This window comes from Anopheles gambiae, chromosome 2 (genome assembly GCF_943734735.2).
Source record: "Anopheles gambiae chromosome 2, idAnoGambNW_F1_1, whole genome shotgun sequence".
In the NCBI taxonomy this organism is placed as follows: Eukaryota; Metazoa; Arthropoda; class Insecta; order Diptera; family Culicidae; genus Anopheles; species Anopheles gambiae.
In genome coordinates this window covers 91,163,276-91,184,648 of record NC_064601.1, presented here as the reverse complement: position 1 = coordinate 91,184,648, position 21,373 = coordinate 91,163,276, and the positions used below count along the sequence as shown (strand labels likewise).

The window sequence follows — 21,373 nt, the reverse complement described above, 5'->3', positions numbered from 1 at the left end:
GAAACCTGTTTCCGGTGCCCGCTGTGTGGTGAACTGCCAGGGCAAGAATCGCAGCCTCCAAACTAGTGATGGGAAAAATGAATTTTTTATCGGAATCGATTCCGGCTAGATCCGCAGTTTTCTGGAATCGATTCTAGAATCGGCTCCGGAATCGAAATCGACTCCGGAATTGGTTCCGGAATCGGCTTCAGAATCGGAATCGGTTCCAGAATTGATTCCGGAATCGGCTCCGGAATCGGAATCGACTTCGGAATCGAAATCGGCTCTTGAATCGGAATTGGTTCCTAAATTAGAATCGGCTTCCAAACGGAGTCATACAAATAGGCGTTTGGGTCCAATCATACTACGTATTGATAACAGCAAAAAAAACAAAATTACTTGTAAAAGATCCTCATAGTGATTGCCGGACTGATTTCGCTTCTAAAACTACTTTTTTAAACATTCCGGAATGTGAAGTTCGACTCGGGAATCGGCTCCGGTGTCAACTCCGGAATCGGCTCCGGAGTCAACTTCGGAATCGGCTCCGGAGTCAACTCCGGAATCGGATTCGGAATCGACTCCGGAATCGGAATCGATACCAGTATCGGAATCGGCTCCGGAATTTATTCCGAACACGGAATCGGAATCGGGTAGGTCCGATTCCGAGCTCCCACCACTAATCCAAACCAGTCTTTTTTTCGTTAAAGGTCAATGTTAGAAGGTATTGGATTACCTTATCTTTGGATCGTTTCATGTAACATCTCTATTACACTTCCAACCTTCGAATCTCAACCCAATTTGACAAATTTCCGGGAGGACCTAATACTAAGAATTCGCCACCCGTCAAGATAAGATCTTCACGCTCTTTCCAGCATTTGTAACACTTCCCACTCCCACATTGGGAAGTCGAAAGTGGAAGAGAAAGTTTGCTGAAATTCACTTCAATGGGACGCCCAAGGTATAAAAGAACGCAGCCCACCAGGTCCAGGGTCAGTTTAATCCCATCCATCATCATGCCACACCGAGTGGTCGTGATTCTGACGGTTGTGTTTGTGGTTGCATCAGCCGAGAATGTCCCAAGGGTCTGCATCCAGGACGGGTGTATGAGGGGATCGTGGATGCGAAGTCTGCACGGCGAGCGGTACGAAGCGTTCATCGGTATCCCGTTTGCCAAGCCACCGGTTGGGCCACTTCGTTTCGCCAACCCGGTCCCAAACGAGCCTTGGGCGGACCGGCAGGAGCTGGATGCATCGGGCAGAATTCCACGAGCGCCCTGTCTGCAGAAGAATCTTTTCCTGCCCGAGCGTGGAGTCGAGGGTAAGGAGGACTGTCTGTATCTGAACGTTTACCGACCGTTTAAGGTGAGCAAAGAGGGCACCGAGAATGGAACGACTCCGCTAGCTACTTTGGTGTACATCCACGGTGGTGGTTTTCTGGCCGGATATAACTCTCCCTTGGTTGCGGGAGCGGAAAAGCTGATGGACAATGCGGTAATACTGGTGACGATCGCTTACCGGTTGGGTGCGTTCGGGTTCCTTTCGACTGGTGACGATGCGGCGAGTGGAAACTTTGGCCTGAAGGACCAGCGGGAAGCATTGCGGTGGGTTCGTCGAAACATCGAAGCGTTTGGAGGCGATCCGGAGCTGGTGACGGTCATGGGACATAGTGCCGGTGGTGCTTCCGTGCATCTGCAGCTGATGCATCTTGGCAACGAGGGGTTATTCCAGCGTGCCATCAGTCTCAGTGGCAATGCCCTAACTCCTTGGAGTGCTCCAAGAGCTAACCCGCTACAACTTGCCCAACAACAGGCTCGTCTGTTGGGCATTAAAAAGCCCCAAAAGATGAGTTCGGGTGAACTGGTGGAAGCACTTCGGGCCATCGATGCTGATCTTTTCGTGAGCAGTTACAAAGGATTTACGGTTCGTTGTCCGGGGTGTGTTATTGTGTGTATTCTACCTAATGTTTACTAACGCTCTCGCACGAACAGAACGGCTCTCGCTATCCTGTGATCGTATACGGACCGGTGGTGGAGGCTGCTACCGTTCCGGACGCGTTCCTGACGGAACCTCCGCGGGAGCTGTGGGCCCGTGGAGCACACCTGTCCGTACCCTGGCTGACGGGGATCGTGCCAAACGATGGGTTCGTGTTCAGCGCTCCCATCCTGAAAGACACCGACTGTTCGAAGGAAACGTTTGCCCAGCAGAAGACGCTGCTGCTGAACGTGCTGGGCGGCGCGAAGGAGACGGACGCACTGCCGATCCTGATGGAGCGTTTCTTCGGCAATCAGTCGTCGATCGGCGAATGTTTTACGCACGAAAATGTGGACAAGCTGACGAAGGTAAGTATAGATGATGCATTGATTATTAATTCCCAACTAATTTCCTAACTGTTTTCCCTTTACAGTTGTTTAATGAAGGTCTGTTCGTCTATCCGCTCACTCTCAGCGTACGCCAGCACGCCAATCACACGGGCACGAAAGCTCCCATATATCTGTACCGGTTCAACTACAAGGGTCCACACTCGTACTCCTCCATCTTTGTGCCGGATCGGGATGAGTTGCAAAACTTTGGCATTGTACATTGCGATGAGTTGATCTACATCCTGCGCGCTCCGATACTGTTTCCCGACTTTCGGCGCAACTCGCCAGACGCAAAAGTCACGCAAGTGATGACAAAGTTGATCGTAGACTTTGCACGCACAGGGTAAGATGAGTTGTACAGTGGTGTAGACCGAATCCTTCTCATACTCGTGCTTTTGTTGTCATTACAGAACTGCACCAACAGGTGATGGGGATAGTGATAGGGTGAGCGACAGCGAATTCCCCCAAGCCCTGGAACTGACCAACTCTAACAGTACGGAGGAGCCCGTTCTGAAAAAGTACATTAACTTTTATGATGCCGACATGTTCGACTTCTGGACACGGTTTTACAGCTACTAGCACTACTGCTTAAGGTATAAATTATGATAAAAGAAGGGAGCGCGTTTCCGTTTATTACTATTTATTAATCTCCATTTCCATGAGGAGACACCGCTTTCCGATTTCACAAAACACTGCGCGCACTGCATTTCCATTTGTTTGTGATTATTGCTCTGGGTGTGTCTGGGGTAACTCTATCCGATCATCAAATCCTCACACCTAAATGTCTGAAGATTATCTTTCCAGTCTCAGCAAATGTGATCTCTCGTCCTTCCGTATCAGTCCGTCAAAGTCCCTTCCGTCTATATCCTTGTAATTATCCTTTTTTTAATTTTGTTCGTCTTTATAGGCTCTTTGCAGGGCTGAATCTGTCTTTACAAAATAATACACATCACCGTTTAACCTCACTCAAATAACCCGTAACGAACGTAAGGTAGGCCACGGCTCGACAAACGCGACAACTTTGGTTGCACCACACCGCCGTGTGTGATTCGAGACAAGTACACTTTTTACTTTTGACTTTTTTGAGTAATGTTTTTTACGCTTACTACGCTACTTTTCTAATGTAAAACTCACTCGCATTTGCAAAAGGCACCACAACACTCTCTCTCTCTCTTACTGCTAATAAGGAGAAGTAAAAAGCTCTTAAAAGGGAGAAGTTTGGGGGGGTAAAAATGCATTTGCGTTCCACGCACATCCTGTTAATCCTGCCCTTGCACTCGTACTGTACCACACAACTATTAGATCGGTGACAGGGTACGCCGCTGACTCTCCGTAAGCTCGGGATGCCAAAAATCCACTATCAGCACCAACCGTGTTTCCGTCCCATTGTGCCACACCTCGTGCTCGAAGCTATCGTCAAAGATCAACCACTTGCCGTTCTCCCAGGAGCTAAAAGCGGAATACAACATCACATTACTATTAAGAAACAACTACGCACTGTTACCTACGTACCGTGTTTCTTCGGCCACCCGTATGTAGGTCCCCGGTGGCACACGCAACCCAAGATGCGCCCGCACCCGACAGTTCGTTGGTCCGCAGTGGGGCCACACGTGCGTCCCGGGATGCATCACGCTAAACTTCACCTGCCCGCGCTTGCACGTCCGGGCAGCGGGAAAGTACTGCTCCACCAGCCGGCACGTGTACGGTGCACGGGCACAGTTTCGCTCCACACGGGCCCCCCGGGAGAACAGCTCCAGCTGCTTCCAGTCACCCCGGTCGCGCAGATTTTCCGACTCGTTCACAAACACACCGGCACTGGTGAGCAACTTCAGGCCTTCGTCACGCACTTCCCGCCACTTGGCGCGGATCAGCTCCAGCTCGGTAGCGTACGTCGTTTGCTCCTCCGTCCAGTAGGGCCGGGCCGCCAGCCCGTCCACATTGTACAGCGAGCGCTGGTACACCGAGCGGAAGAGCTTCTTCTGCACACCTTTCCGGTAAACGGCCCGCGCTTCGCTGTTGCGCCCGAGCCGCTGGAGCGCATCGCCGAGCTGGAAGTAGAACCGGCCGTCCTGCGTACCGGGATGGCCCGTTTCGATGCCCTCCTGCAGGTACTGGGCCGCCAGTTCCATGTTTTGGTCGAGCGTTTTCAGCACAAAGCCGTAGTGTACCAGCGCGAACCCATTGTCGATCCAGCGGAGAAGCGTCTCGTGCAGTACGGCTTTTGCTTCGGCAAGTCTGCAGATGGAAAGCATGTTTACTATTAATTTCAATACACACCAAACCCCCAAATTGCAATCAAACGAACCTGTTCAAGTAAAGGTAGCTTACGGCAAGCTGATTCCGATACAGCGGTTCGTTGTCGAATCGTCGAATCAGCACGTTATGCACCTCGATCGCTTGCGCGTGCTGGCCCTGGAAGCGCATACGATCGATGCACCGTTCGGCTACCGTTTTGAGCGTACCGTCGTCGACCGATAGCTCATGCTCGATCACCTTCCGGTAGGCGGCGATCGCTTCCGTCAGGATCGCGTTACTGCGCCGCTGCTCTGCCAGCGCATCCAACGATCGCGCTCGGCCAATTAGCGCATCGATCGAGTTGGGCGTTCTGAGCAATATACGATCGAAAGCGGCCAGCGCTTCCTGGGGCTTGTTCTAAGCCGTAGTAAGTGGCCAATAGACGTGGTGGTGGTTTGGGTGGTCGAGTAAAAGAGTCCATGGTGTTGTGTGCAGCGTTGATTATTAATCCAGGATGTTAACGTGGAGCCGAGGCGTTAATGTTGCAGCATACAAATTCACACAAACACACACGCACGCACACACACGCAAACGGAAGAGCCATCCGCAAAAGCATATGTTATGTTAGAGCAGGAAAAAGGGAAGGGTATAAATGCGCGAGTAGAGTTGTAGCAGCATTGGAAAACGTAGAAAAAGGAGAGAAGCGTTTAGGAAGCCATAAAAGAAAAAAAAGAAATAAAAAAAGAAATAAAAGCAAATACATTAATCAATTAAAATAATAAACACAACACACGCAAATGCCCCACTGTAACTTCGCATTCGCAACACAAGGAATGGTTCTTCGAGTTCATTGTAGCTGGTGCGATTTTGGATGCTAACAAGCCGGGCTGTCGGCATGGGTACAAACGTTTCGGGTGGGTGTCCAAAACGGTACCACACAAAATCAACCCGCCACGAAAGAACGAACTCGAGAGCATTCCCGTTGAATCTTGTGCGTGTGTTTGCAGAATGGGAAGGGATGGGCGCTGTTTTGTTAGAGCAACTTCTTCCAAATTATTGTATGGGTCTCGTGTTCATCCGGACTTCTCGAGGCAATCTCGAATGGAAGAGGTTCTAACAAACTGTTTCACATCACAGATCAATACACACAGGCACACACACACACACAAACGTGCGCAAACTCTACACTATCTTGTATTTATTCACACTCTACAGTAAAGAGAGCACGCTAGCGTTAGTCTCGTTTGATTTCCACAAACATTGTGTCAGTCAGTAGGTCGTAGGTCCTGTCAAGTGTGATTTTTCGTCCAGGAGTCTCCAGTTGCGTCCTTGCTCCTAGTGATGTCTGAGAGAATATCTCGTACTAATCATTTGGCCATGCTGATGTAGAGTTGTGCTATCACAATAGGAAAAATTCAACGTTTCATCTTCTTGTGTGCGCTACATTCTTGTTCAACAATTCCTGTCCATTCCTGCTCGCTTCTAATTTCTGGTTCTAAAAACTAATTCTCGGGATGTCTTACACGCACAACCAGCAGTCGCGCGTACTCCCGGTGCGCTCAGGCAAAACTATTTTAAAGGTAAGGGGGTTTGAAGAATTGGGTTGATTTTTCGGTTCTCCTCAAGCCCAGGGTTTACTCAAACCCAAACTCCTAAGTTTGGTGCAGAAAATAAAATTAATCATAACAAATTATACATTACAAATGCTTGAACGTAAGAAGAGTGACTGAAATGAGTTGTAGTACACACTAAAACTACACCATACATACCTCATCGAGTTGCTGCTCAGCCCGTCTCAGTTCTTCCTGGTAGGACCGATCAGCTTCTTCAGCCCTCGAGGGGATTTCTGTACGACAAACAGGCCGCGGGACAGAACACGTACGCGTAGTTCAGCAGGGGAGGGTAAACGGAAATAAGACAGAAAATAGAGCACAAAATTAATTTGTCCGTACCATACTTTGCGGCGAAAGGGTTCTTATTGCGAGGATATCTTTCCGGAAAAAGGGGGAAATCGAAATCAAGTGCTGTTTGCTTTTGCTTTTAACACCTGCCGAAGCACATTTTGTATAGCGTCAAAACCCTTTCTAAGTGCTTTTGCTAGATACTACAGAATCACAACACAAATATAAAATGGCATCCTTAACTGTTTTGTCTGATGCGAGGTTTTGCAGATGACGAAAGATGAGGGAAGGTGGAGCAATTTGCGGGATGAATGGAAAGCAGCGCTACTACTACGGATGAGTGTACGGCGTGGGCGGGCAGCAGCATGAAAATGTGCAAATTGTGGCAGACTACTAAACACTACTCAACACGCCAGAGCAGCCATGAAACCTATCGATGTGGGCCACGTGAGCGAGCGGGCGAGCGATCGAGCGAAAACACACACACACACAACACGCGGTGCACTCTTTTTTCTCTCTCTCTTTTCTCTCTGTCATCAACATGGCACGAGAGATACGAGGAGGGCGATGATGTTACGTCCTCTAATACGCATAAATACTTGTCCAGCCGGCAGCGGTCGCCTCGTCCTCCTCGTCGTTGCCCTCGGTCGGTGTGGCCGCCGGCGAAGCTGCACTACCGGTCGCCGGCAGCTTGCCATACTTTTCCTCCAACCGTCGCATCAGATCGGTGTCATCGACATCGGACGCCTCCTCCTCGTCTTCCCCACCCGGCGGAATGTTGTCGTCAGTCAGTGGTTCCTCCTCCTCGTCCGAACCGTACTGATTGAGCAGCACCGAGTCGATGTCGTCGATCAGCTCTTCCTCCTCCTCGTACACGAGCTCCTCCTCGTCCTGCTCCTCCGCGTACTCGCTGTACTGTTCCGCGTACTCGTTCGGTTCCAGCTCCTCCTCCTCGCTGGTGGACTCCGGCACGAACAGGTTCTCCTTGCTGCCATTGTCACCGGCGGGCGAGGAGCGCTCCAGCTCAAACCCTGCCGGCTCGTCCAGCTCGAACTCGGGCTGTTGGTCCCGCTCGGGCAACAGAAACTCAACGTGCCTTTCCCTTGCAGCTCGCTGGCCCGATGGCGACGGTGTTCGCGCGCGACCGGGTGACGTGCCCGCGGGAGGGACAACAAGCTTTGGGAGGTGGTGTTCGTGAACGCGCTCAACCGGTGGTGAGGGGATTTCCGCAAGCAGTGCCGTCAGGACGGTCTTTGCCTCACCCTTCGCACTTACATTTTCGCCTCGTTCCACTGGTGCCGCCCCGGTTTGCTGCTGCTCCGTGCCGTCGGGCGGTATTACGATCGGGTCCTTGTGCAGCCCGTAGATGAGCTTGTTAAACGCTCCCTTTGGTGGTTTGCTGCGCGCAAGCAGGGAATCTTTTGCCGTTTTCTTGGACGAATGTCGTTCGTTTGAGGGCGGTGGTGGCTGTACGGGTGCCGCTTCCTGGTGGCTTTGCAACGGAACAGCTTCGGGTTCGGCTGGTGCTCGGTACATGGAGCTAAAGTCCTCAAACGTGATCGGTACAAAGGCTCCTATTTCTTGCTCCTGCTTGATGAGCAACTGCTCTTCCGCGTCCTCTTCGGGTTCCGCCTCTTCTTCGGCCTCTTCCAATTCATCCAGCTCGTACTCGTAGTCATCGCCAGAGTAACGCTCAGCATCGTCGTTATCGTCGAATATGATCACTACAGCAAGCAGGAGAAGAAAGCAGCAATCAGGGAAATGCTTTTCATTCGTGCTAATTGCCAAAACACACTCACCATTGCCTTCGATCACTTCCTCCTGTTGTTCCGTAGGACCTGCATAAACAAAATCGTCCAGTACCGATTTGGTGGCGGTCGTTTGCACGTTCGGTGCATTCTTTTGCTCGGCAACACTATCGTTTGCCGGTACGGCACCGTCCGAACGTACATTATCTACCTTCGGGTTGGATTTATCGTCGCTTTGATTGGTTGGTTTTTCTTAGATGATGAAAACATTACGCATTATTGGCCATATTTTATCACACTCACAATATTGCATTCTCAACGCACACACGCACAATACATTACAAACCGCTGCATACGGTCGTCATGCAATGAAATCAGCCTCGTGTTAAATGTTGCCGTGCTTCATAAGCCTTTCGCTGGTTTGAATGGTTACACAGTTGCCTCAAAACTTCAAGTAAAAGCTGACAGGTATAGTACAAATGTGAGAAACGATTTATCGAGCTCGAAAGTGCAAATTATTAGCGTTAAGAGACAAAAGATCATCTCATCAGTCGAAGGCATCGAACCAATTTTAAGAAACAATAAAGTTTGAGCAACCAAAATAGGTGACGGAGTTAAACAAAAAAAAAATATAAAAAAAACGAGAAGTAAAACAGGCAAGGCATGTGTTAGAAACCGCCATGCACAAACAATATAGTGGCACAATTATTGATACAAAACGTGTAAGAAACACAAAGAAATAGTAAAGCTAGTATGTCAATTCGAAAGAAAAAAAAAACAAAAACAAAATACAACATACTAAACGATATAATAAAACTCAAAAAATGGTAAATCGTTTTCAATGGTTTGAAAAAATTAAGAAGCTACACAACATAAATCGTAACAACAACAAAACACTAACACGGAAACTGTACAACGAATACAATAGGAAAACAGGACAACTCACTCGTAGGGGCACGTGGACTAGTTATAAGAAGATGGGCAGCACCGAGCAGTGCGACACCGACAAAGATCTTTACGGTAACTGAAAGTGTAGCCCAACAGGAGTTGTTCTTAGTTTAGTTGCTTCAAATGAACAAAAATGGGTTTTCTTTTTTCTTTACAAAATCTACCACCACTACTATATGTATAAAGTTATGTTTGATTTTTTTGCTACACAGCATGGATTTAGCCAGCCTACTTGCTCGATTGTAAGCAATAAGTTGCACTTTCTCATCGAATCGCTCAACAGGTGATGATGATGATCATGATTGGTGGAGTTGAAGTGGAATGAATAGAGAGAAATGCGAAATAGCGCGCATATCATAAATTTTGTGTGATTCTGTAGTATCCGCGTACCGTACGCGCTTCAGTTCGATCCGTTTTTTTTTGTTTCGTCTCCCATCGTCACTTACGTGAAGTTTCCTCTTCCGGCTCGGCAGCGGCTCTGCGTTCTGCTTCCGCTGCTGCACGTCGCTGCTGCTCTGCACGGAGCTTCTCCAGATATTCCTCTTCTCCTCCGTCGTTGTCCACGAGCTCGCTGAATGCAGCATCATCATCATCCACATCATCGTCGTCATCGTCGTTTGCTGGCTGAGATCCACGGGTAACTTCCAGAATTTCTTCCTCATCACCATCATCGTTCGCGTCCTATGGGATTATAAATTACTTAATTAATTGTCGAAAGGATTTTACAACACGCAAGCAAAAAACTTAAGTAAAATCACACTTCATTCGAATTGCATGCATTATTCATCCCCACCTCATTCACCTGTGCAGCGATCGTGTCCGGAAAATCGACCACCTCCTCAACCTTCGGTACGTCTAACGACTCCGCTAGTTTGTTATAGTTTCGAACTAACTCGTCCATTTGATCTTTGAGCGTGTCGCCCGTAACTGCTCCTTCGGTTGATGGGACGGTTGTCGTTACAGGCACCTGATTTCGTTCCGGTTCAGGGACCGACGTTTGCACTGTGTCTTCGTTGATCGTTGGTACGTTTCGGTTAGCATTATCATTCAAAGCATTAGATCGCTTCTGAAAGCGGTATAAGCAGCACAAGACACAAACGAAGCAAAGTAAATATAAGAAAAAAGAGCAAACATTCAAATATCAACAAACAGACAAAACAATCAAACGATTCATACTACTGTTTTGAAACAATAAATACAAAAAATATAGTTTTGCAACACTCACAACTTCATCGAATGGAGTATCATCCTGATCGTCATCATCATCCTCATTTGCTAATTCATTCTGATTGTCGTCATCGTCGTCAGCATTTCCAGCGGGTTCTGAGGAATAAGAGAAAACTGAAGTTAACTATTTGCTAACCCGTATTTGATCTTACACTTAAAAACACACAAACTATAAAAAAAAGAATGGAAATCAAAAGCACCAAAGATCGACATTACCTTCTTCGCTATCTACATTCTTATTATTATCTTCTTCATTCTCATCATCGTCGTCCTGTTCCGCGGCAGCATTTTCATCATCATTATTTTCATCATTATCATCATCATTTTCATCCTGTTCATCATCATTATCATCATTGTCATCTTCCAATTCTGTCTTACTATTTGTCAAAACTAAAGAGTGAAAGAACGTATGACTTCAGTAAAATTACTCTACTCAGTAAAAGCCAATTCCACACACTTAGAAAACTGAATAAGTGAAAAAACATTATATAAAAAAACGAAAACAAAATAGCACTAGTTTAAAAAACGTTTGCCTTCAAAGCTGAATGAAAATTGACCAAACTCTAGCTTCAAACAAAATGTTAGCGATTGTGTAATACTGCGAAAAAGACCATTCTGGGTCTTAAAAAGCGATAAAAGCAAACAAAAATGACTATGACAGGAAGCACGTGACATCACACATCAAATTCATTCGATTGTCTTTTGGATCGATTTTATAATTTTGAAATATAACCAATTATTCCGCAAATTACCGTTATCAGTCTCATCTTCCGCCTCATTTTTGTCATTTTGATCGTCATCCTCGTCGTCGTCCTCGTCCTGGTCGTTATCATTATCCTGTCCAACCACTGTTTCCTCATTCTTATCATCATCATTATCATCATCATTATCATCATCATCAACAGCATTGGTTTGATCGTTGGCACCTAGAGCGTGCCAGGAGCTGAGACATAATTACGAACGACCTACAACAGGTTACCAGACCGTTTTTGTAACTTACCGGCATCATCGTCCTCGTCATCATCATCCTGCCCATCGTCATCTCCATCATCATCGTCATCCGCAGCCGCTTGTTGTTGTTCGGCTGCTTCCTGCTGAGTGTAGATCTCCTCTACCTCATCGTCATCCAGCTTCGATGCCGGTCCTTCATCCTCATCATCATCCTGCACCTCCGTACCGTCCTCATCATCGTCGTGATCTTCCTCCTCTGCGTACGGTGCACCATCATCATGATCATCATCATCTCCGTCCTGATCGTGTCCATCATCCTCCCCACCATCGTGATCTTCGACTGCGTGATGCGCATCACCCTCATCGTCGTGATCGTCCAGCGAGTTGATGGCGGCCAGCACTTCATCGTGATGATGATCGTCCTGTCGGTTTTCGTCCACCCAACCGTTGAAGAACTCCGAGTACCGAGATTCTGACAGTGGCGTGTCCTCGTTCGAGACGCCCTGATTTTCCATAATGATCAGCCCAATCAGTGCACCGAGACCGGCCAGCAGGATGAAGAACACGACCTTCGCACACCAGTGGCCGCCAGTGCCGTGGTCGCTCTGGATGTGCATCTGCACATCGCCCGGTTCCTTCGCGGCCTGGGCAGCACCGGCTGACGGTTGCTTCGGTGCATGGACCGTCGTTTCCTTCACCGTATCTTCATCATCTGAAACGTAGACAAAGCGCAAAAAGCAAAACACCATTATTAGAACCTTCTTGGTGTTGGTGTTGGCCCGTTTCCCGATTTCGAACACCGCATGGCATGTGACGTGGCACACGTCGGCAAACACGCGGCATTCTCACTTTCTATACACCACTTGCCCACTTCCCTGCTTCCCGCTTCTGCTTTAACGACTTTTGCTGAACGATATTTTTACATCTTTACCATCCTGCGCCACCGTAGCGCGGGAGGGAGATGGCGCCACGTACGCGAACTACCGGCAATAGACCAACCGAAACAAAAGCAACCAAAATAAAAAGCCGGCTTAGTGCTAACGGCAAACAGAGCAGGTGGAACCAGTTGCCAGTGGGGAAGGAAAAACATCACACGATGTGCCGTCGAAAAAGGGAAATGGAAAGAAAACACGGCACACACAGAATTTCCCCGCTTAACGGACGGCAGACTGCGATTAATGCGGGCATGTACTTTTGCGTCCTCCGCGTACCAGGGCGCGTCGGGCGTGGAACCAGTTGTGGCGCACTTGACGGTGGTTTGTATCTGCGCGCCACTAGCTTAATCCCGCGACCCCCTTACCTGGTCCATTGTTTACCGACCCCGTTGTTGGGGCATTCTTTTTGCAATGTTTTGCAAATGGAAATTTTTAAATGCGCAATCCACGTCAAGGAGTCATTTATTAATGGGGTAAAAATGGCGCGGCTAGTTTTAAATTGCGTTTCATGTGTTTAATACGCAGTCCGATGAAAAAGGGTCATTTTCCGCAATAAAAACAATTTCTTGATGATTTATTGAAGGTTCTTATTTGAACCACGTGTTTAAATTGTTTTAAATCTTTTAATTGACCAAAACTAAACGATCCTCAGTTGATCTTTTCTAACTGTGTCTTTAATCCTACACTATAATCATGGCCCCGTAGCCATAGGTTTCAAATCATTCAACGTGCTTTAATAAAGTAGCCATCCTCAGTGATCCACAATGCCCTTTTTCGCCTTATTTACCCCCTTCAAAATGCGACTAAACCCTCCACAAGCAAGCGCACGGCGTATGGAAATATATTACGACATTCTTGCCACTTTCGTCGCTGCTAGAATGGAGCAAAAGCCGACCTACCGAAAAAAAGGGACCGAGCACCAGCAGCACGGCAAGACCGCCAGAGAAACGGTAAGTTCAACGCCAAGAGCGCCGCGAGCTATTTAAAGATTTTTCAGACAAGCTAATAATGTTCTAATTTAAAAGCGACCTCAAGGGAAGACCGCCGAGACGGGACCGCCAAGCAAACCTCCGCTACGGTCAAAAACGGTCCCAAAAAGCGGCCGCTACGCCAGAACGCCGTTCCATCCGATAAGAGAGCTTGGCGCTTCGGGCGGGCAAGCGAATGTGTCCGCAGATGCTGTGCCCGCGGTCAGCAATTGGAGTAGCCGGGCTCCCGATCGTTATCTCACACCAGTTCCTTGCGCTGTTGATGGCCACACTTACCTTTCTTCCTCTTCTTATCCTTCCGCTTCTTGGCCTGCGTGTCACCAGACATCTTGTCGGCTTCCTCTCTTACTTCGGGGTTCCCGCCGGGTCGATTCTTATCGCACCACTTTATCACATAAACGCACACTCACACTCTCACTCTCACTTTCGTATCAGCTGCCGGATGCTGTGGAAATGCAGATACACACGGGGTTAAAAGTAAGAAAAATCACACTGTGGGTTAGTGAGAAGAGATCTCGCACTACTAATTCTCGACCCCGCTTAACTCCGCTGCTTTGCGCGGTAACACTTCCTGCTCAGCACACAAACGCATGCACAAACACACCCAGCAGACTGTGTGTGTGTGTTGTGTGCAGTGCCAACTGCGATAGTAAGCGGGCAAACGGACGGGGTTCGAGATATGGACGTGGAAGGAAAATATCTTTGGAAAGGCAGCGCGCGGTGCCCGACGACGACCACGACGACCACGACGTCGATGTGTTCTAATTTAAGATCGGGCGCCCGCGCATTCCTCCTCACGCCTCCCGCGACCACCGGAGTGACGATCGCCCGGTCGACCGGTCTTTGCCGTTTGCCGGATGCTCTCCTACCAACCTGCTGACGATCGGGGCCAACCTATAACCGTACCGCACTCGCTTACCGTCCGTTCGCTACTGATGCTGCGGCAGTTTCGATTTCAAAATCTTGTCTCCCGATCGGGGTTGTTTGTTGGCGCGGCCCCCAGCAGGCTGAGGACGGCGATGCGCACGCATCCGCGGAAAAGTGTGCGCGTGCGAGAGAACGAGAGAGAGGATGCTTTTATTTGTGTGGCCGACTGTCAGCAGCAGCTTTGTGAGCTTAAAATGCGAGAAAGATATCTAGTTGATGATGTGAATCGGTGTGAAAATCAAGCAACTTGCGATCAACACGTCCGGTCAGCGAACCATTGTAGATGATAAGACATCTAAGACCATCCTCACACATACCAACTTGTTTGATTGGAAAACAATGAAATCTGCTACAACACTTGCACTTTCTTCATTGTTCACCCTTTTTGCACTGCTATTTTCAATAGTGTTTGCATAAAATCGCCTCCTCTTCGTGGATGTTTTATTTACCGGACGTTTAAAAAAATCAAAACAAAACCATCCGTTTGCATTTGCGTTTGACAGGTCCTACAGTGCGTGCTAAACTGTGCGCAACATTCGACACGCAATGATATTCATCCAAAACGAAGAGCGATTATGTGTTTCATTGTTTTCATTAAAAACAAAAGTATTTTGTGCAATGAACTTGAGCCGATGATCTCTTTTCATTCACTATGCAACCATTATCGCAAACAGAATCAAATTTCGCTTCATAGTTTGTGCTAAAACGGGCTTTGCTATAAAATTCGTACAATTGTTTATAGCACATTTTGTTTACAGTTCTAAAATGATGCAAAAAATGATTAATTTGCTGCTTTTACTGTTTTCAGATCTTCCAACATTTCATAACAAATTTTAATCGTAAATCACATACAATTTTCACAAAAATCCACCCCACCTTGGCGAACATTTTGTTCCCAAGCGCACACTTTGTGTGCTTTTCCCGAAACGTCAAACCGCAAGCAGCAAACCGTGCGCATGTGTGCGTGCACTGTGTTTATCCGAACGTGCGGGCGCTGACTGTGTGTGTGCGAGCTGTTTTGGTCGTCTCTTCTGTGGCACTGTGTGGTTCGGAGGAAGAAAATACTTGATTGTATCGATTCGTGAAATTCATTAATGTGTCTTGCCAATATTTCCCAGCGTCGCGTTTTGTTATGTGTTTACTTTGAGGCCCGTCTCGGACGGTAGTGTGTGCGGGCCCCGTACGGTGCAAACGAGCGAAAAGGGTGCCCGTGCCCCCGTGCTAATGGCTGCCAGACTGAGCTGTCCGTGTGCGAACCACACAGCAACCTTTATGCGCTGCCAGTCGCATTAACGGTGGAGGAGAATATGCAAACGCCACGCAAAACAAAGCCCTCGGTTGGTTTGATACAGTGAAACAAGTAGGCATTTGAGGTGTGCATCGAATCTGAATCACGCAGATTGGATGCGTTTGGTAGGGCCTGCGGCCGACTGTACATTCTCGATTCTTCCCTGACACAAAGTAGTAGTGCCCGTGTGTAGAGAGATAGTATAAAGCATACCCAGAAAACATTGCCCGCACACGAGGGGCAGTAAACGGGGGGTCCAGCGTCTAGCAGTTAGCCTGCCACCATGGAGGAAGTGCCCGTGGATGACTGTCCACCCACACCGGAAATACTTCCACTCTCCGTCACACCTCCCCGTCCGGAGGTGGTGTACAGCTCGTCGTCGGAGGAGGCCGAAGAAACGGCGGACGGTCGCCGCTCACCACCGCCCAAGTGTGCGATCTGTCTCGGCAAGTGTCGCCAGCCAGCATTTGCCAACTCGTGCAAGCATCAGTTCTGCTTCCGCTGCCTGCTGGAGTGGAGCAAGGTCCGTACTGCGCCGTAGAGCCTCCGAGTGAGCCATTTTTCATCCGCCCATTTTCCATTCCCATTAGGTCAAGCCAGAATGTCCACTGTGCAAGCAGCGATTCCTGTCGATCGTGTACTACAAATCGATCGACTGCTTCGAGCAGCACACCATCCCGGTGCCGACCGTGAACGAGGCCCGGGCACGCAACCGGGAAACGTACCACGAGCTGAACCTGTTCCTGTCCAACTCGCCGCGGTTCGCCGCTTACAGCATACCGTCGAACATGACGCTGCGCCTGCAGTCGAACAACGACCGGCTGCAGGAGCTGCTGCTGCACCAGTCGAGCGAGGTGGACCGATTCATAAGCGAGTTCGGCAACCAGCCGATCCCGAGCCGGCAGGATCAGCTCCGGTGGCGACAGTTCGTCTACTCGAACCGATTGTACGCGTGTCCGATGCCGGATCTGAACGGACGCTTTCGGGACACGTCGGCCGCATTTTATAGGTAAGCTGGCGCTGCTCCTGATCGACCGAAGTGGCTAACCACTTACTTACCATTATTTGCTTCTACAATTTTAGAGAAAATCCGGCACAGATGCATCGTGTCCTTTCCTATATGCACAGGGATCTGCTGGTGCTCGGTGTGAACATAGCTGTGCACGCACCGAACATGAACGTGCTGGAAGATCTGCTCCAAACGTACGACATTCATTCTCGCGACTTCCTGCTGCGCATCCTGCGCCACATGCCGCTGGAAACGGGGGAACACTTCCAGCACGAGTGTACCAACTTTGCCCGCTCGCCGTACGATATGATCGGGTACGATCGGTGCGTCCAGTACAATCCGCGCTACTACCAGCCGCGCAGTGGTCGCAGCGGTGAGGTCATTATCTCATCGTCGGAAGAGGACAACGATGACATCGTGTATCTACCCGAACCGTCCGCCAGCACATCGTCGACGAACGAGACGTCCAACGGCGGGGCTGCAGCAGGGGAAGGAGGTGCTGGTAACGGTGCGAACGGTGGCAGCAGCAGCTCCGGCACAGCAGGCACCAACCAGCGGACAGCACGAACGGCTGATGTGCACATTGAGTTTCGTTCGCTGGTCGATAGCGCTGGGAGTGAGGAGCTTCATCCCGTCGTCGTTTCCGCTTCTCAGCCACAACAGCAGCAGCAGCAGGGAGTGAATGTGCTTCCACGTGTGCCCCTAACCTCTACCGCGGCCTCGAGCGCCGTGCCGACGGAAAACATCCTCCTCTCGTCGAGCGATTCGGACGACTGCCAGTTCGTGCTGGCTCAGAAGCCGCCCCATCTGCGCACACCCGACCACGTGGTCGATCTGGAATCGGCCAGCGATAGTGATGTGGTGTTCGTGGCAGAAGAACCGCTGGGCGAAGCCGGCCCAACGGCGCGTGGCACGCGCCAGCAGCTGGTAAACTTGATGAAGAAAGAGACGGCCGCCAACCAGGACTACAACAATGGCGCATCGACCAGCTCGGGATACTGTGGGGGTGGTGGTGCAGGAGGAACTTGCGGTGGTGGTGGTAATGGGGGAACCGGAGGCAGCAGTGGCAGTGTGGCGAGTGGTAGCGCCGCACTACGCACAAAGTATTACGCGCGGCCACGGTTGACGCGCTACTCGGGCGGCATTGGGGTGAAGAGTATCTACGAGGCGAGCGATTCGGACGATAGCGACTGTGACTCGCTGTTTAATCTGCCGACGGGCAGGCGTGCGATCTCCGGGAAGGGTAGCGAAACGGACTCGAACGATGATCCGGACTATGGGCAGCGGAAAAGGAGACGACCGAACAAAAAGAACACGCAGCCCAAGGCGGCGAAGCGTGTGTCGAGGAAGCGGCGTAATAGGAGTAGCAGCAGCAGCAGCAGTAGTAGCAGTAGCAGCAGCGACAGTAGTAGTAGCAGCAGTAGTAGCAGCAGTAGCCACGATCGCAGCAGAAGTCTCAGCAGCAGTAGCAGCAGCAGCAGCGAGGAAGAAAGCAATGGGAGAACGAGCGGTTTGGGCAACACGGGCACTAGCAGCAATACCAGCAACACCAGCAGCAGCAGTGCCAGCAGAAGCAGCAGCTCGTCCAGTAGCTACGCGTGCGGCAGCAACTGTGCCACTGCGTATCGCAAGAACGTGATCGTCGAGATCGAATGTGGACGGCAGCTGCGGCGAAACACCAGCCAGCAGCAGGCACACGCCGCCTACATAACACGGCTAAAGTCGACGCAGACCGATTCCAAGGGCCGATCGAAGAAGAAGCGCAGCCGAAAAGCGACCGAGAAGGAATCGAAACGCGCCGCCAAGGAAAAGAACATCGCGACGACGACCCCTGCCAAAGCGAAACCGCGTCGTAGTAAGGCGAAAAAGAAGTCATCGACGGTGGAAAGCGTTGGTGCGAAAGGTGCGGGCGCAAAGTCGAAAGCGAAATCGAAATCATCCAAATCGCGCAGCGCATCGGCACGCAGCGGCGGCAGAAGCAAAAAACGTACCAAACCGGCGTCCGAGAACGAGCAGACACGATCGACGCCGCTGCTGGAGGAAGGCGCATCAACTGGGGCGCACTACGTCATCGCGTCAAGACCGTCGGTATCGCCCACCATCGACGTGACGACGGTCGATGGCGCGGAATGTAGGGAGCGCAAGCTCAAAAGTGTCATCATAAAACGATGCCACTACACAAAATCATCGTCGGGCGGCCGGACGAACGAGGCGATGGTGGTAGACGAGGAGCCAGCGTCCGGTTCGGGTGCCTCAGGACCGGGTGGCGAGGAAGCACCAACCAGCTCGCGGTTGACGGTGGAGGAAGAAACGAACGCAGACGTGAAACAGGAAGAGCCGCTGAAGTGTGAACCAACCGATAACAACGATATACAGCTGTCCTCTTCCAGCGGATCGTCGACCGACTCGGAGCCGGAGGTCCCGGTATCGAGCGGATGGAACAGTTCCCGATTTTCCTCCGTTATCGCCGTGCCAGCAGCAACGTGCTCGTCAAGCGTGTCGTTCAATCCGACGCTCACGTCCGCCGTGCATCCGCAGCAGCACTGGCCCCTGCAAGACCCGGGCCAACAGTACATGCAGGCGCAACTTCAACTGCCAACGACCGACAACGACCAACACCATCAACCCCCGTGCAGCCTGCTCGAGGTGGACGAAAGCAACACCGGCGCATCGGAATCGATTTTCGAGCCGACGTTAAGCTGGGCGGAAACCAGCCACCACCAACAACAGCAGCACCGTCCGCTCCTGCTGCCCGAGGATCGTGCCCTTTCGTCGGCGGCCGCCTCCCCCTTCTCGTCGATATCATTCCCACCGTCCACGACGTCCGTTTCGCCGTCACCTTCGCTGTCCTCGCAATCGCTGGCGCTGCCTGCTTCGGTCGCCTCGCCGCTCCAGCTGATCGAGAGCATGGGGACGATGGACAGCGATTCGCCGCTGCCCTCGTCCGTCCTCGGGCTCGATGCGATCGACGGAACGATGGACGAAATCATGGCAACGGAGGAGGTAGTTAGCAGTGGCGGTGGCGTCATCGATGGGGTCGATGCGGCAATCGCGCAACCACCGATCGCTGTCGAAGTATTGGAGGGGGTCGGTGTGCAGGATCCCGTGTCGGTCGCACCGTGCGTGCTCGAAGCGCCGCCGCCACCCCCAGCAGCAGCAGCCGATGGAGGAAGTGCCGGTGTGCAGCTGCAGCTGTGAGATTTACTGCGCGTTATCGATTTTATCGATTGGTTGTAACTCAGGACGAAGCAAATCATCTTCAAACGGTACGAGGTATGTGTTGGTAGTCGTATGCCGTTTTGAAACAAAGGTGTATAATACTAAACATGTCATCTCTTTGCTTGTTTGTTTGTAGGCCTCTACGCGTACGCTGTTGTTACGCTCAAAGACGGATACGATTAGAAGTTCTATTTCTAGCAGCCGGCGGTTACCGTTCTATGAAACACATGAATGAACGGAAAGAAAACGACGGCTCAGTACCAAAATGTTCGTTGCTAGGGTCACTTGCTAGGGTATAGGCACTAAAAGTAAAAAAAAGTCGTTATCCTTAAAATAATAGTGGCATCGGTTGCCCCAAAAGTGTGCGCTTGTTGTTCCAGCGTGCTCTAGCCGCTCGGTGTACACCATCGGGCAATGAGTGTGTGAAAGGAAGCGGCAGACCCTTTCTTTAAAGCGACACAGTTTTGCTAAAGCACACAGCGTGTAGGGATTGTAGACGGTAAGGTATAGAGACGTGCACACAAGCTATAGGGCTTCGACACATCTACCCACTACACTCACCGAAACTGCCCAAGCGGGTCGTGCATAATCCGTAAGTTTGTAAAGTGTAAGCAATCTGTAATTGTTTCGTGTATATACGTTAAGGTAGCAAAAGTGAACTCCCCATCGTGTGTTCGGTTTACTCTAGCGCGCGGCAAGCGAGTCTTAGCTCTTTAAGTGAAGTTTTTCAATCCAAATCGACATGTCTAGCTCATGTTGGTTTGGCGCAGTGTGCAAGAGAGGTTATGAGATAGAGAGAGAGAGAGGAAGAGAGTTAGTGGAAGGTTTAAACGGCAGAAAAGAAATGCAAGCAGTTTAGCAGCGCTCAGGATAATTTTTACTAGAGCAGGAGATTTGAACTTTGGGACTCGCTCGAAATGAAAACTGTATTACGAATGGTGCGTGCGTGTGTGTGTGTATCCCGTGACAGTGTGCAAGGTTTCGCGCGACCTTTTGGCTGACATTTGTAAAGTACTATTTTCCAATTCCAAACAAACAAACAAAAAAAAATACAATGGCCGTTTCTATTTCAACGATAATAAAACAGATGATAATGAAATAATCGAAGTTTACTTCTTTCCAGGTACACACCGTCCACGAGCTCTAGAACATTTTACCGACCTTTGCTGGAAGAAGAGATCGAGTAGGAGCTAAAGCACTGAAGAGAAGTGTTCGAAGAATTTAAAGACTGGAGATTTTTGCTTTGGAAATGAGTGAAGAATGTGTAAGAGGGACGACATCTGCTCTGAAGACGTGAAGAAAGACTGAATGGATGTCTCAAAATTCCGTTTATCCTTCCCTGACTTAGTACAAAGTCCAAGAAACTTTACCCTGATGTTCAGTTGCAGTCCGGGAGATGCAGTAAGTCAACCACACTGTAATTACTCTAACGATCTGGTGAGGCTGGTAGTGGTTTAATATCCATTTGGATCATCCTCCGATAGAACCTTTCTTTGTGCAGTTTTTTTTTTACAAAAGGGTTCAAAACGGTCCACAAACTACTAAAAGCCTAGTGTACAACACTGCAGACCTTCATTTGAGTGTGCTACGATAGGATATTTATACTATTAGAGCGTCTCAAGTATCATGATTATCTACTTTCTGACCGTTGCCCTAAT

At 49.8% G+C, this 21,373-nt stretch overlaps 3 protein-coding genes across 29 annotated transcripts; 2 read left to right on the top strand and 1 right to left on the bottom strand.

The window, feature by feature from the left end:
* Positions 1–954: 954 nt before the first annotated feature.
* LOC4576396 (juvenile hormone esterase) lies at positions 955–3,030 on the top strand. Its single transcript, XM_315859.4, has 4 exons — positions 955–1,898; positions 1,967–2,317; positions 2,383–2,681; positions 2,749–3,030. Exons 1-4 carry the CDS (start codon positions 993–995, stop codon positions 2,915–2,917), a joined length of 1,725 nt encoding a protein of 574 aa, XP_315859.4. The 5' UTR covers positions 955–992; the 3' UTR covers positions 2,918–3,030.
* Positions 2,962–14,719, bottom strand: LOC1276500 (aspartyl/asparaginyl beta-hydroxylase). 27 transcript variants are annotated; one of them, XM_061640715.1, is made up of 13 exons: positions 14,517–14,702; positions 14,192–14,387; positions 13,549–13,717; positions 11,398–12,060; positions 10,614–10,787; positions 10,396–10,493; positions 9,964–10,236; positions 9,617–9,851; positions 7,074–7,700; positions 6,343–6,419; positions 4,644–4,990; positions 3,851–4,573; positions 2,962–3,787 (listed from the first exon to the last, which is right to left on the bottom strand). In XM_061640715.1, the coding sequence occupies exons 3-13, from the start codon at positions 13,598–13,600 to the stop codon at positions 3,637–3,639; spliced, it is 3,420 nt and encodes a 1,139-aa protein (XP_061496699.1). In that variant the 5' UTR covers positions 13,601–13,717; positions 14,192–14,387; positions 14,517–14,702; the 3' UTR covers positions 2,962–3,636. The 27 variants fall into 27 exon arrangements, with proteins under 27 accessions (XP_061496699.1, XP_061496698.1, XP_061496697.1 ...); XM_061640714.1 differs by lacking the exon at positions 14,192–14,387 and having other exon boundaries at positions 14,517–14,676; XM_061640713.1 differs by lacking the exon at positions 14,517–14,702 and having other exon boundaries at positions 14,146–14,333.
* Positions 14,720–15,107: 388 nt separating this feature from the next.
* On the top strand, positions 15,108–20,817 carry LOC1276499 (E3 ubiquitin-protein ligase Topors). The gene is made up of 4 exons (XM_315856.5): positions 15,108–16,010; positions 16,078–16,496; positions 16,571–19,769; positions 19,852–20,817. Exons 1-3 carry the CDS (start codon positions 15,771–15,773, stop codon positions 19,692–19,694), a joined length of 3,783 nt encoding a protein of 1,260 aa, XP_315856.5. The 5' UTR covers positions 15,108–15,770; the 3' UTR covers positions 19,695–19,769; positions 19,852–20,817.
* Positions 20,818–21,373: the final 556 nt, after the last annotated feature.

What these genes read in the sequence shown, in the direction of transcription:
- LOC1276499 (XM_315856.5), top strand. Translation starts at nt 15,771, where the DNA reads ATGGAGGAAGTGCCCGTGGATGACTGTCCACCCACACCGGAAATACTT. An exon ending in GCCTGCTGGAGTGGAGCAAG is followed by an intron (nt 16,011 to 16,077) that starts GTCCGTACTGCG and finishes CATTCCCATTAG; the next exon opens with GTCAAGCCAGAATGTCCACT. An exon ending in ACGTCGGCCGCATTTTATAG is followed by an intron (nt 16,497 to 16,570) that starts GTAAGCTGGCGC and finishes CTACAATTTTAG; the next exon opens with AGAAAATCCGGCACAGATGC.
- LOC1276500 (XM_061640715.1), bottom strand. Translation starts at nt 13,600, where the DNA reads ATGTCTGGTGACACGCAGGCCAAGAAGCGGAAGGATAAGAAGAGGAAG. An exon ending in TGACGAGGACGATGATGCCG is followed by an intron (nt 10,788 to 11,397) that starts GTAAGTTACAAA and finishes TTCACTCTTTAG; the next exon opens with TTTTGACAAATAGTAAGACA. An exon ending in CTGAGCAGCAACTCGATGAG is followed by an intron (nt 4,991 to 6,342) that starts GTATGTATGGTG and finishes ACTACGGCTTAG; the next exon opens with AACAAGCCCCAGGAAGCGCT.
- LOC4576396 (XM_315859.4), top strand. Translation starts at nt 993, where the DNA reads ATGCCACACCGAGTGGTCGTGATTCTGACGGTTGTGTTTGTGGTTGCA. An exon ending in ATGTGGACAAGCTGACGAAG is followed by an intron (nt 2,318 to 2,382) that starts GTAAGTATAGAT and finishes TTCCCTTTACAG; the next exon opens with TTGTTTAATGAAGGTCTGTT. An exon ending in GTAGACTTTGCACGCACAGG is followed by an intron (nt 2,682 to 2,748) that starts GTAAGATGAGTT and finishes TTGTCATTACAG; the next exon opens with AACTGCACCAACAGGTGATG.